Source organism: Seriola dumerili, unplaced genomic scaffold, assembly GCF_002260705.1.
Source record: "Seriola dumerili isolate Sdu_G_001 unplaced genomic scaffold, Sdu_1.0 BDQW01000189.1, whole genome shotgun sequence".
NCBI lineage: Eukaryota > Metazoa > Chordata > Actinopteri > Carangiformes > Carangidae > Seriola > Seriola dumerili.
Window position 1 is genome coordinate 4,032,255 of NW_019174444.1, and position 13,675 is coordinate 4,045,929.

At 42.8% G+C, this 13,675-nt stretch overlaps 1 protein-coding gene across 1 annotated transcript in view; it reads right to left on the reverse strand.

Moving 5' to 3' along the window:
* The window catches only part of LOC111227569 (FRAS1-related extracellular matrix protein 1-like), a 44,032-nt gene that overhangs the window by 19,426 nt on the left and 10,931 nt on the right, over positions 1–13,675 (reverse strand). Inside the window, exons 10-16 of the mRNA XM_022753115.1 lie at positions 9,483–9,576; positions 7,863–8,115; positions 7,351–7,545; positions 3,621–3,809; positions 3,268–3,464; positions 2,950–3,175; positions 947–1,091 (exon numbers count right to left, since the gene is read on the reverse strand). Of these exons, the coding sequence (XP_022608836.1) occupies positions 947–1,091; positions 2,950–3,175; positions 3,268–3,464; positions 3,621–3,809; positions 7,351–7,545; positions 7,863–8,115; positions 9,483–9,576 (1,299 nt within the window). The remainder of the gene's footprint in view (positions 1–946; positions 1,092–2,949; positions 3,176–3,267; positions 3,465–3,620; positions 3,810–7,350; positions 7,546–7,862; positions 8,116–9,482; positions 9,577–13,675) is intronic.

The window sequence follows — 13,675 nt, forward strand, 5'->3', positions numbered from 1 at the left end:
CGTATAGCCGCAGAGAGAGATCGACAGGTGCGAGACACCCAAAATAACACAAACCATTCTGTTGTTGTGGTAGTCAGCACACGATATAGAGATAGAGAGAGGCTGTGATGTTCATCAGATGTGCACTGAAAGCGCGATACGAATATCTCACAACAAAATACAATATGTTTATAATATGTAAGTATATGTATGATATGTTCCCCAGTGGATCGAATCCAATACTGTTTCGAGAACGTTTCCAGTCCTGACCACAGTGTTGGAATAGACGAACCGACACTGACAACCCACTTAACAGATGCTAGAAATAATCATAATAATAATAACTTTATTTATACAGAACTTTTCCAAAACAAAGCCTAGAAAGTCTGCAGGGAGCCTGTGAAGACTGGATGAGCCATAATTCAAGTCCTTCAATTAAAAATAATACAAAATAAAATGAAAATAAAATTTCAACAACAGTATCAGATAAAAACAACGAAAACGTAACAGCAAATAAAGCAGAGGACAGGTGGAAATAAAACAGGTGTTAATATTAATTAAAAAAAAACCCAGTTACTTCCAGTCTCGAAACTGCGAGGACGTTGGGACACTTCAGCAGAGCCGGCCTGAGTAGATCTGGAGGCTTCTGGTTGCATGGATTGAGGCAGCTTCTCAGCAACGTATACTGGGAATGAAAACCTTTAAAACCAATCCAGAACTGAGCGGTGAACCAGTGAAGACGAGGCTGAGGCAGGAGAGATGTGATCTCTTCTGAAAAGCCTGTTAATAAAGTCAAAATAGGACAAAGATTTAAAGGGTTATTACAGACTTGTTTTTATCAGCTCTCAGCCTCCTTTCCTCCCACAGTTTTTTAAATCTATGTGTTAATATAGTATTACAGGCAGGTGTGGTTTGTATAAGTTGTACATGTCTATATAATCGTTTAATATTTTTTGCGTGCGTGTACTTGAGCAGTCGCGGTTTCTCGTCGTTGACCGGCAGCACTGTGACCTGAGCCGTCCCCTGGACTGTGTGGACGCCATCTGTCAGCTGCAGAGCCACGAAGTCCTTCAGGGTTTCTGTGTCATCGTGCATGTACATGATCTTCATGCCTGCGGAGAGGAGGAGGAGGAGGACGAGGAGGAGGACAGGGGTGGGATGAAGAGACAGGGAGAAGGAGGGCAGGTGAAAGGGAGGGCAGGGATATTTGGCAGTGAGCAGGAGGAGGAGCAGAACAGAGATTCTGTTTACCTTCACATTTCTTATGGTGTCTTTGTTTACACACTAAAAATAAAGAAATATAAACGATATATAGACATGTACAACTATACAAACACACTTAGACCTGCTGTATATATATTAACACATATAGATTTAAAAACTGTGGGAGGGAAAGGAGGCTGAGAGCTGATAAAAACAAGTTGTAATAACCCTTTAAATCTTTGTCCTATTTTGACTTTATTAACAGGCTTTTCAGAAGATCACATCTCTCCTGCCTCAGCCTCTCTTCACTGGTCTCCAGTCAGTTCTGCAATTGGTTTTAAGTTTCATTCCCAGATACATTGCTGAAATGCTGCTCATCTAGGGGTGGGCGATATGGCCAAACTCCGTTTGGCTTTCAGCCATCGCTCTCCATGTGCTACCGCTACACACGCAAACAAGGAGGCGGGTAGGAAAGTGCGTCACTGCCCGTAATTCGCTATGATTGGTCGGTCAGGTTGACGACGTCAATACGTCTGGTGCGTCGGTGCATCAGCATAGAACTGCAATTTATAGAATGTGCCCTAGANCTTGAGCAGTCGCGGTTTCTCGTCGTTGACCGGCAGCACTGTGACCTGAGCCGTCCCCTGGACTGTGTGGACGCCATCTGTCAGCTGCAGAGCCACGAAGTCCTTCAGGGTTTCTGTGTCATCGTGCATGTACATGATCTTCATGCCTGCGGAGAGGAGGAGGAGGAGGACGAGGAGGAGGACAGGGGTGGGATGAAGAGACAGGGAGAAGGAGGGCAGGTGAAAGGGAGGGCAGGGATATTTGGCAGTGAGCAGGAGGAGGAGCAGAACAGAGATTCTGTTTACCTTCACATTTCTTATGGTGTCTTTGTTTACACACTAAAAATAAAAAAATATAAACGATATATAGACATGTACAACTATACAAACACACCTGCTGTATATATATTAACACATAGATTTAAAAACTGTGGGAGGGAAAGGAGGCTGAGAGCTGATAAAAACAAGTTGTAATAACCCTTTAAATCTTTGTCCTATTTTGACTTTATTAACAGGCTTTTCAGAAGATCACATCTCTCCTGCCTCAGCCTCTCTTCACTGGTCACCGGTCAGTTCTGGAATTGGTTTTAAGTTTCATTCCCAGATACGTTGCTGAAATGCTGCTCATCCATGAACCAGAGCCTCAGATCCTCAGGCCGGCTCTGCTGAGTGCTCCCAAGTCCTGGTTCAGGACTGAAGGTAACTGGGTTTTTTTTAATTAATATTAACACCCTGTTTTATTTCCAACATGTCCTCTGCTTTATTGCTGTTACTGTTTTCGTTGTTTTTTATCTGATACTGTTGTTGGATATTTCTATCTATTTTATTTTGTATTATTTTTAATTGAAGGACTTTATATGGCTCATTCCAGTCTTCACAGGCTGCAGCACTTTGTAGCTTTGTTTGGAAAAGTTCTGTATAAATAAAGTTTATTATTATTATGATTATTTCTAGCTCTGTGGGTGTTAGTGTCGGTCGGTCAGTCCAACACTGTGGTCAGGACTGAAACGTCTCAAAAAGTATTGGATTCATCCACTGGGGAACATATCATACATATTACTTACATATTATAACATATTGTATTTTGTTGTTGAGATATTTCAGTCTGGTTTTCAGTCGACACTGATGACATCACAGCTCCACCGTGAGAGTCTGTGCGACTACACACACAGAATGTTGTGTTATTTGGTTTGTCTCGCACCTTGTCGGAGCTCATGCAGGGTGAAGGAGGTGATGGGGAGGCTCCTCTGCAGGAGGTCAGCTCCCATCTCTCTGTAGCGACTCATGTCTGCGCCGTAGATGCCGTTGATCAGCCAGCCGTGAGCCGGTGGCTGCACCACTGTGAAGGTGAGGAGGTCCGGGGGGGCGTCCAGGTCCAGACCGTTCAGTATGGACGGAGTCAGCTCCCTGATCCCACCCTCCTTCACCTGCAGGAGGAGAACAGGAGTAACTACACAATGCCCCCATGAGGTCATAGTGATGATTACAGGAAACTGAAGCAGTCCTGGCGGATACGTACGGTGAAGTTGGTGAGGAGCAGAGAAGGCGTCTCGTCATTGGTTGGATTGATGATGATGTAGAGGGTGACAGGGGCGGAGCGATACAGCCCATCACTCACACAGATGGACAACTGGTCGACAGTTGGCTCCGCCCCTTTGTGCTCTGATTGGATGTAGTTGATGAAACCAGAGGTCAGGTGGACGAGACTGAAGGATTCTGGGAAAAAGAAAAAGTTCAGGGTCAAGTCAGATGTATCTTTAACACACACACACAAACACACACACACGCACGCATATACGCACGCACGCATGCACACACATACACACACACACACACACACACACACACACACACACACACACACACACTGACCGACTCGGACTCCTGCGTTGCTCTTCTCGGAGCCAGGTGTTGGCAGCGTGTTCTCCAGGAAGCCATGCAGAGGCGGAGTCTCCAGGTGAAAGGTCAGCTGGTCAGGGGGGCTGTCAGGGTCTGAGGCGCCCAGGACCCCCCCACATAAACAGGCTGAGGAGCCCTCGTCCACCACCAACAGAGACTCACCTGAACCAAGACACAGTCGTTCAGTCACATGAAAACTTCATGAGGAAAGTTTGCAAATGGCAGCGAGGGGAAAATGTTTCAAGACAACTTGAACTTCTTTACCCAGAATCCATTGCTATAGTAACAATAATAATAATATAATCATTTTATTTAATCCAACCATCTATCAACCTGTCCATCCGTCCATCCCTCTGTTCTTTTCAGCTGCTAATGAATCCATCCTCCTCCACTCTGCTGTTAATTAACAAACACAAACACCTCTGAACCTGCCTCCATACTGACAAAACCCATGTATACATACTCAGTGTATGTGTGTATATACATTGTGTGAATGTGTGTGTGAGCATTAATGATGGACAGTCCTGGATCTCACCGATAAACCAGCGTCCCTCTAAAATAAGAGACAAGGTAAAGCCGGATTCCTCTTGTTTCTCTGTGCTAATGCTCTTACTCTGCGTCTTTATTCACTGCTAATTAATTAGACCAAGAAACGCCACGTATACCCCCCCGACGCCTCCATCACAAGCCCCCCAAACCCTGCACTGCTTGGCGGTGCCGGTGTTGAATGAATGGCGAGATATGCTGGCAGGATTAGCGAGTTATCGTGCTGCTGGTAGCGCTGCAGTAATCCGGCTAGCGAGACGGCTACTACACGTTGGCTATTGTGACAGAGGGATGCGCTTCTTTTCTCTTTTGTTTTGTAAAGACATTCATTGTCCGCTGTCCACACTCTCCTGGGGAACACACACACCCACACACACACACACACACACACACACACACACACACACACACACACACACACAGGAAAATGATAATCTCACCCAATACCAGCAAACAATAGGCAGATTTCACTTAAACACGTCAGTGCCAACCTCGTTAGCCCAGACAACACACTGACAATAACAACACACACACACACACACACACACACGCACGCACACGCACACACACGCATAAACACAAATGCCAAATAAATCACCCACAATGCATTGTGCAAACAATGAGACGTTGGGCACAGCAGATACAGTTGCTCATACACAACAAACACACACTATAAAAAACAACTGACTGACATGAACACAACATAAACTTTGCTCTTTAATATGAAATGTCATCAGTTTTAAATGCGAAACTTCTTCTAAGTGAAGTGTCGCTGGTTTCAGGAAATTTCTAGAAATGAGCGGGAAACTTCTCAACAGCTCTGACAGGTTCACAGTGTGTTTGTGCTAATTTAATTAAGACAAATTTAACTGAAATAGAAAGTTCAACTTGGACTTAACTTCAGTTTCTACTCCACCACAGTTCAAAAGGAAACAATGTGCGTTTTACTGCTCTACAATTATTTGATAACTTCACAGATTCATATTATCAAGAAATACAATCTGACATGTTATTATAGCTGAAGATACTCAGCAGTGTATTATCTTCCTCTTTAGCAGCTGCAGCATTTAAGTGATACATTAGTGTTAATCATAACACAATAATGTGTGTTATTCTGCATGATGAGCACTTTAACCTTTGGTACTTTTAAGTTCATTTTGATTTTGATACTTTATACCTTTTATTTTTATAAAATTACGAAGGCAAGACTTTTCCAGAGTAGATTAGCATGCATGCAACATGTTTATTTATATATCTATTTATTGTTACCAGACGTAACAATGTGGATGGTATTGATTTCACATTGTGAGTCTGTCTGTCTGTCTGTGTGTGTGTGTGTGTGTGTGTGTGTGTGTGTGTGTGTGTGTATGTGTGTGTGTCAGGAGTCTGTGGATGAACAGATTTCGTCACAACTGCGAGCCTCTTGATTTTATTATGTGTTTTCTATGGTAAATGGACTGAACTTGTTTAGTCTAAATGACCCCTCAAAGCAACAACACTACAAGCACATTCACCCATTCACACACACACATTCACACATCTACACATACAGTGCATCTACCGTGGCACACACACACTCATACGCTGATGGAACAGCCATCTTAGAGTTCAGTATCTTGCCCATCTCAGCACGTGGACTGAAGGAGCCAGGCGTCGAACCACCAACCTTCTGATTAGTGGAAGACCTGCTCTACCTCCTGCTCCACCTCCTCCCCCAACATCATCTATCTATAATTGAAACTTAAAAATTCTTATAATCTTAACACAGACAGTACTGTGAGAATATTTCATCTTGTTTCCAATAAGATCAACTTAATGAAGACCTGTCCGGACATGTTTGTGTCCTGGAACAGGAAGGGTCTGATACAGGTTTGCAGTAATTTACAGTGGAAAAATTCAACTTCAACAACATGAGCTGTAAAAACTCTCACACCAGCAGATTTTTGAAAGGATTTTAAAAAATACTGTGGACGTTTATCTCAATCAATATCTGTCCTGACAAGTAATTATGTCTCATATTTGTAAAATAAGATCATAAAAAAAGAAAACAGAATGAAAACGTGTTTTATCCTGTAAGAAAGAATTTCTCATTTCTGCCAGAGTCTGTTTTTTTTTTTTAAGGAAATTAAGACGTTTAAATGTTGGAGCAGACAAAAGGACTCACTACTGAGATTTCTTGCAGAGTGTAAACACAAACACACACACACACACACACACACACACACACACTTTCTCTCAGTCATCCCAGTGTGTGTCCCAGTGGTCACTGGTCTCCATTGATAACCACAGAGCTCCTCCAATCCCTCTTCTTGGCTCCGACTCCGGCGAGAACTATCACCCTCCCCAGGAGAGACAGAAAGTGTGTGTGTGTGTGTGTGTGTGTTGCATGTTCTTGTGTGTGTTACAGCGCCCCCTCCCTCACCCCTCCCAGTGCAGAGTGTGTGTTGGACTGATAGGTGACGGCGTGTCGTTGGGGTCAGAGCTGCTCTGCTGCATTAAGAGGATTGTCAGCAGCGAAAACCAGGAGGTGTTGGCATCAACAAGAACACAACACACACACACACACACACACACACACACACACACACACACACACACAGAGAGAAAGCTGCAGTATTTATCCCTCTTTCTTATTGAGACGTTTCTGCAGCGCAGGTGGAAAAGGTCCTTAAATCTTTTACTTTAATGAAGCTGCAAATTCAAGTGGGTAGTAGAAGGTTTACGTGGGAAAGGTGACAAGTTTGCAGCTATAATTAAAGAAAGATTCATGTTTTTGTCAGAGCCCAGGTCTCAGTTACTGATGAGGACAGATAATATTTAATATAATATGATATAATAACCAGCAGCGATAATGAAAATGTGAGGGCAGTTCAATTTAAGACTTTAGACTCTTCTAAAATCACAAAGAGTGGAATATGATCTAACGTTTAACAACATGATGGAAAACCAGTACAGACCCCTTGGCCTCATAGCCTCTAGCAGTATATAATCATTCCTAATGATATAATTAATCAAATGAAGTCAACATGGACCTGGATAAGATGCAGAAAATGGATGAATGGATTAACCACCTGCAGCATAATCCACTGTCACAACAATCCCACCTTTAGTCTCCTGACACTTTACAAACAACATCACTGAGACAGAGGAGTCTTACCCAGACTGACGGATGGCACTTTGTTGTTGACAGGAAGGACAGTGACGTTGAGGTCGTACACAGGAAGTGTGCCGTGGAGGGGGACGGGAGGGGGTGGGGCGTCTCCATGGCAACAGCTCTCCGTCCCTCCAGCCTCACCGTCAGAAATGATGAGGGTGACTGTGTCGAACACCGGCTCAGGTCCGATCTCTCCTCCTGAACACACAGAACTGAGTCACTGAAGGAACCAGTTGCACTGAATGTGACAGTTCAAATCAATTATGATCATTATGTTTGATAACAAACTGAGACATAAAAAGTTAATATCCTTAAGGCCATTAAAAAGCTCCATATTTTCCTCTTCTCCTGTGTTTTATTTGAAGTGTTGATCCATAAGAAGATATATTTGTGGTTTTAAGAACCAAAAACCATCTCAATGTAGTTTTACATCTCCTCTCTCAGGCTTCTCTCTGGAGCTCTAGTAACAACAGGTCGGTGAGCCAATCAGAAGAGAGGAGGCCTCTCGTCCTCACCTGTGTGGGCGTAGTAGATGTGTCCCTGCAGCAGGTCCTGCTGGGAGAACTTGTCCACAGTCAGTCCGGCTCTCTGCAGCTCCCCTCTACCCGGCCTCCGGGCCAGCATGTAGGTCAGCCTGGAGTCATCGCTGTCCCGGTCCGTGGCCGACAGGTAGTCCACCGTCACCTGTACCCGCCCCCCCTCCTCACAGCTCAGCTCCCCCCGCAGACCTCCACCCAGCTGGGGGGGCTCGTCATTCATCGGCAGGATCTAAAAACAGCAGGGGGGAAGGCAGAGGGTCCGCGTAGCTCATCACATATTCACACTTCCTGATGCAATGAGCTCACAGAGAGACTACAGAGACTAGAACATCTGTATTCTGTACACTGAACCTCTGTGAGCCACAGATAACACACACAGTGAGGTCCAGGTCTGAGAAAGGTCTGAGAAAGACCGTTTTTGCTGTCAATACACACTGATCTTTTTAAAATTGTACCTTGAAAAAAGTGTGCTTGACTTTTTTAATTGTTTGTGGATATTTATAGTATCTGCTTCTCTGTTTGTCTTAGACTCTTAGATGTTTACCAGGACTTAAAGCAAGGATCATTTCTGTGCCTGAAACGTGTTTCGAGGCTACGGGAAAAAGAATGGAGGGAAGAAGGGTTAGGGTTAGGGTTTAATAAATTCATTTTCATTCTTCAACAAAAGACATTACATCTTGTGCTTGTGAGTTGAAGTGCTGAGGATGACTGAACGTGAATTGATAACTAGACTACTGTTTTACGCTCAAAACAAACAAAATATACGCGCACAAACAAAACACAAACGGAAGATATACTATAAGAGATACTATAAGATGATGACCACAAATTTTTCAACACTTGTTCCTCCATTGGTCTCTAAACAGTGTATGCAGCATAATAGACCCACTGTTGTCAAACCACTGCCAAATTAGTCCAAAAGATTGCAACGATGACATGAGAACAAAACAAATACCTTATTCATTGCAGTGCTTTTTCAAAGTACATGCATTATTGAGCTGACACTTCACTGAGCCATAGTGTAAACAAAGGTTTTTATTAATAAGGTAGGTCTACTTAATTAATACAAAATATAGGGTTCTTTTTGGCTGTAAACATATATATACAGTATATATATATATATATATATATATATATATGTATATGTATATGTAGCCATATTCTTGCAATGAGAGTTAAAAAAAAATACACAAGAATATAGTCATATAATTATCTATTTTCAAATCTAAAACGGCCCTGGCCCCGCGCCAGAATTCCTCTCATAGCATCAATCACTGGAATAATGCTTGTGTTGTTAAATGTGAGGTCATCCATGTTTAAAGAGAAAGTAAATAGCTGGCTGTAAAGTGTGTTGCTGCCGTCTCTGATCACAGCAGCGTCACTGCACAGGTGTGTTCACTTGCACCTGTTCATCACTGCAGCAAGGCGAGAAGGGTCATGATGCAGGTCAGTTCAACCTTTCATCGACTTCAACACTCTAAAGTACAAATATCTCTTTTTTCACTTCTCATGAATGTGAGCTCTTAAAGTTCTTTCTCTCAGACAGACTCACCTGGTCGCCTGGTTTCTGCTGGTTGATGTTTTACTGAAACTCACCTGTATTGGCAGGATCACATCAGCTGAGTTCAGACCGTCCGTCACCTTCAGACCGACCTCATCCTCAGTCGTCTCAGAGTCATCGTGGATGTACCTGCAACACAGTCAGTCTATCAATCAACCTTTATTTGTATCACACAGGTTCACAAAGGACTGACGAGCTGAGAACAAGACAGAACAATCTGAGACTAATGACAAATTGTGAAAATGTAATAATAAAACAAATAAAGATAAAGATAAAAACAATACCAAAGGGAGTGAAACATGAACACAATAAAATAAAATATTTACCATATTTAAAAAAAAACAACTAAAGAGGAGGTTTTAATCTCCTCAGGATCTTTTGTCAGTGTCCATGTTCACACCTGACTACTGTGTTTAGACAGACTTCAATTATTAACCTGAATCCTTTAATAACAATCCTAAATCAAGTCAAGTCAACGCCCTCCACCCTCAGAGCAGCGAGGAGTCATCATCCTGTAAAACAAGGCGTTTGATAATGTTTTAAAGAGGACCTATTATGGCCATTTTTCATCATTTCATTCTTGGTGTCGACTAAAAATAGATTTAGATGCTTTAATGTTCTGAAAAGACATTATTTTCATTTTACTGTACATTTTATACTGTACGCTATTCACCCTCCTCCCTCTGAAGCTGAGCACACTGGGCTCTGATTGGTCAGCTTGCAACTACCATGGCAACGATAAGTTCCGCACGTCTTGTCTAAACAAATGGCTGTGGCGGCTTCGGTTCTGCCTTGTTGTTCAGCAAGAGTCCGATCCTGAACCAGAAGATGACAGACCTGATCCACCTTCACAAGCTGGACTGGAGCAGAAAACAAGTGTACCCACTGTCCCGCAGCCAGAAGGGGGGAGAAATATGAAGAGTGCTGCGAATCAAGACGCTGGACAGTCTGCAAAGACTTCGGATGACAAAATTTATAACTTGGAATACTTTATGACAAATCTTTTGGATTTTTTTTTATGTGTGGACACTTCCGGACTAAAGGAATATAAATAATGGAGGAACAGACAGAGAGTCTACAGGTAGCGAATCTCCACTGCTTCACCTCCTGCTGGTTTACGATGCCAGTAAATCTGAATGAATTAAACTTTAGTGCGCATAGTTACTGAAAAATGAACTCAGCGGTTAAATTATGGATAATTTATCTGAGCTAACGAGGTACAGCATGTCAATATTGACAAACGTTTAAGCATTTATATGTTTGCTGCTGCTTCTTACTTACATCATCAGGTCGCGGTAATGCAGTTAAACATCACAGTTCCACAATAACAATGCAGACTGACAGGCTGTGAGCCTGAGTCCCCTGCTCAGCCTGATTAAGTGTGAATTAAACGAAGTGTGAATTAGAGAAATAAAAAAATGAAAATGAAATGTCTAACTGTGCGTGGTTCCTGAAGCAGTCCTCCTTGATGTGTGGGCTCACAATATAATGTCTGGAGCGGTGGAGAACCGTGGAAAAACGAAGATGATTTCTGCAGGAAATTAAGAACGCTGTCTTCTCGGCATGGCTACAAAACTAATGAAAAGTCTGAGATTATAAGTAGTTATGTGCTGTGCCTTGTGTGTGGGGCAAGTATTGATGTCAATAAGACCAGGAAGTAATGTCTGGACCCCCACGAGGCGTTTCATACAAAGGAGAAAAAAAAGTTTTTACTCTGAACAGAGTTTCTCCCTTTGGTGTAAACTGTGATCCTTGTGACTGTGGAGACCATTACATGCACAAAAACCTATTTAACACACTACATGTGAGGAAAAACTCAGAAGAGCATAAAAGGTCCCCTTTAAAAAATAAAAACAGTTATTTCTGATTAATGAGCATCATTTGGAACAGATTTTTGTTTGTCAGAGTTAATAACTGGAGCTGTATGTCAGATGAAAGAGCCAAAACACAGAGACCAAAAGTTTCAACATATTTGTAGGTCAAGAAAAAAAAACAAAACTCTCTTCAGAGACCAATCACACTCAGACACCACACGTAAAGACCATGTGTTTCCTCCTGAGGTTTTAGTTTATGTTCCTGGATCGGTGACTCTGTAAACACATTGCCACTAAGATCCGATCAAAGGGCGGCGCAGACTAACAGTTTACAGAGGAACCAGTCTCGTGCGGTCAGAGTTTAATGTCTGCATTGAGTAATCATGGACAGTGAGGTATGGAACCGTCTCATTAGTGTCAGTGCTCTGTAATATTCACACAGCTTTGATCATGTTTGGTCTCCTTGTAACTGCAGCCAATGATCCGACAAACCAAACCGCTCTGTGTTACGTGTCTGAGACCTTCATTGATAAGTTTCTGTATATTAGAAGCTGAGTCTGAAAACCAAAGAGAAAAAACCAAAGGAAACTTGATGAAATAAAGAAGGAACAGCGTTTCTTTCTAAAATATCTGTACATTGCAGCTATAGTTAGACCACCTTCATGCCTTCACAGCTACATGTGAACCACGACCTATAACAAACCTAAAACCTATCCTAAAACCGTAGGTTCAACATACCCAGGATAACTTTTAGTTATCTGGGCTTAACTGAACCTAACATTGACCGTCCTGATAACCTGTCTACGAAGCAGGTTATCAACTGGCTCAGTTAACCCTGGGTTTACCTGTCCGGCTACGAGCGGCGTTCATGTGAAAGAGGCGGAGTTGTTTATTATAAGCAACATCATCTGAACCATGAATGAAGTTCTTAATATGATATGAGAAGAAACGCTGATACCTGCCAGTAAATTTGGTTATAACCACATCCAAAAGCGATATTCAACAAGGTGAAATGTATTATCACATAACTAGAATTTAAAAAAAATTATCTATAATATAATTACTATTAAAGTCAGATTAAGGATATATTTTAAATACGTGGATGAATTATCATTAAGTTTCTACTCAGTATTTTCTCTTCAGTCGATGATGAAACAAACTGTTATGAACATGTGAAGCAGATAAAACAGTTAAAGTTAATGTCAGACTGTTTCTGCTGCAGAGAGGAGAGAAAGAAAAGAGGAGATAAGTAGTTGATGTCTTATGAGTCAGACCCAACATTAACAGTGTACGGATCATTTTTCACTACCAACAAGGATAGACTCAAACACACACACACACACACACACACACACACACACACACACACACAAACACACACACACACAACACTCCTAACCTGAGTCTCAGTCCTCTCACGTCCTGCAGGGTGAACTCGTCTCCCTTCAGCAGCATTCGGCCCTGCAGCTCCAGTCGCCCATGACAGAGCTGTCCCTCTGACCTTCACCCTCAGGACGCCTCCTCCCTGCTGTCCCGATCCTGGACCAGGAGTGCTCCTCCGTCATAAAGGCACCTCCGCCCTCCTCCACCCGCAGCAGGTTGGTGAAGGTCTGAGGATCCACAACAACAGGGTCAAAATCAGGATATTCAAATGTCAAGACTGAGCTCATAACATCCACCATCAAACGAAACATTCCCTGGAGGTAAGAAGAAGCTCAGCCTCTGTGTGACCTCTGACCTCTGGTGCCTGGTCATCCACAGGGCGGATGTGTGATGTTGAAGAGGAGCCGGAGATGGTGCCACCGTGGTGGTCGCTGACGGAGAAGACAAATGGACAGAACAGTGGCGCCGGGCGCGATGTCCTCCACAGGAGGCATGAAAGCCACTTTCATGTGGTGACCGCATGCTGGGAGGAGACAGCAGGACAGGACGACAGCTTAAAGACACAGTAAGCTCCTTCAATCTCCATGTTTTTATACTTTATATCTACATCACAGTACAGTACAGCATCCACCCTGACAGGCTCAGCGCATTGGCAGCTGCTCAGCCTGAGTGGCGAGGAAAATTCAGATCCTTTACTTGAATTAACGTCACACTGTCAATACTGCCAGTCAAAAACATCCTACACATTCTTTTGTTCTCTTTATTTACTTACTGCCTCAGTGTTCTGTCACAACCATGTTGTTTGGTCATTTTAGTAGTTGTATGTTGATGAAACACTGATGTAATCATTCTTTAAATGCCTGCCGCCGCCATTCGCCGCTATTAATGACAACGTACTGCTCTGTTGGTGAGTGATGCAGCATTTTCTTCCAACAGATCTGGATTATTACTTGGATCTCAACACCATAAATATGCCTCTATATTTAAAAAAAAAAAAAAAAGATTTCCTGAGGAACGATGAAAACGTCAGT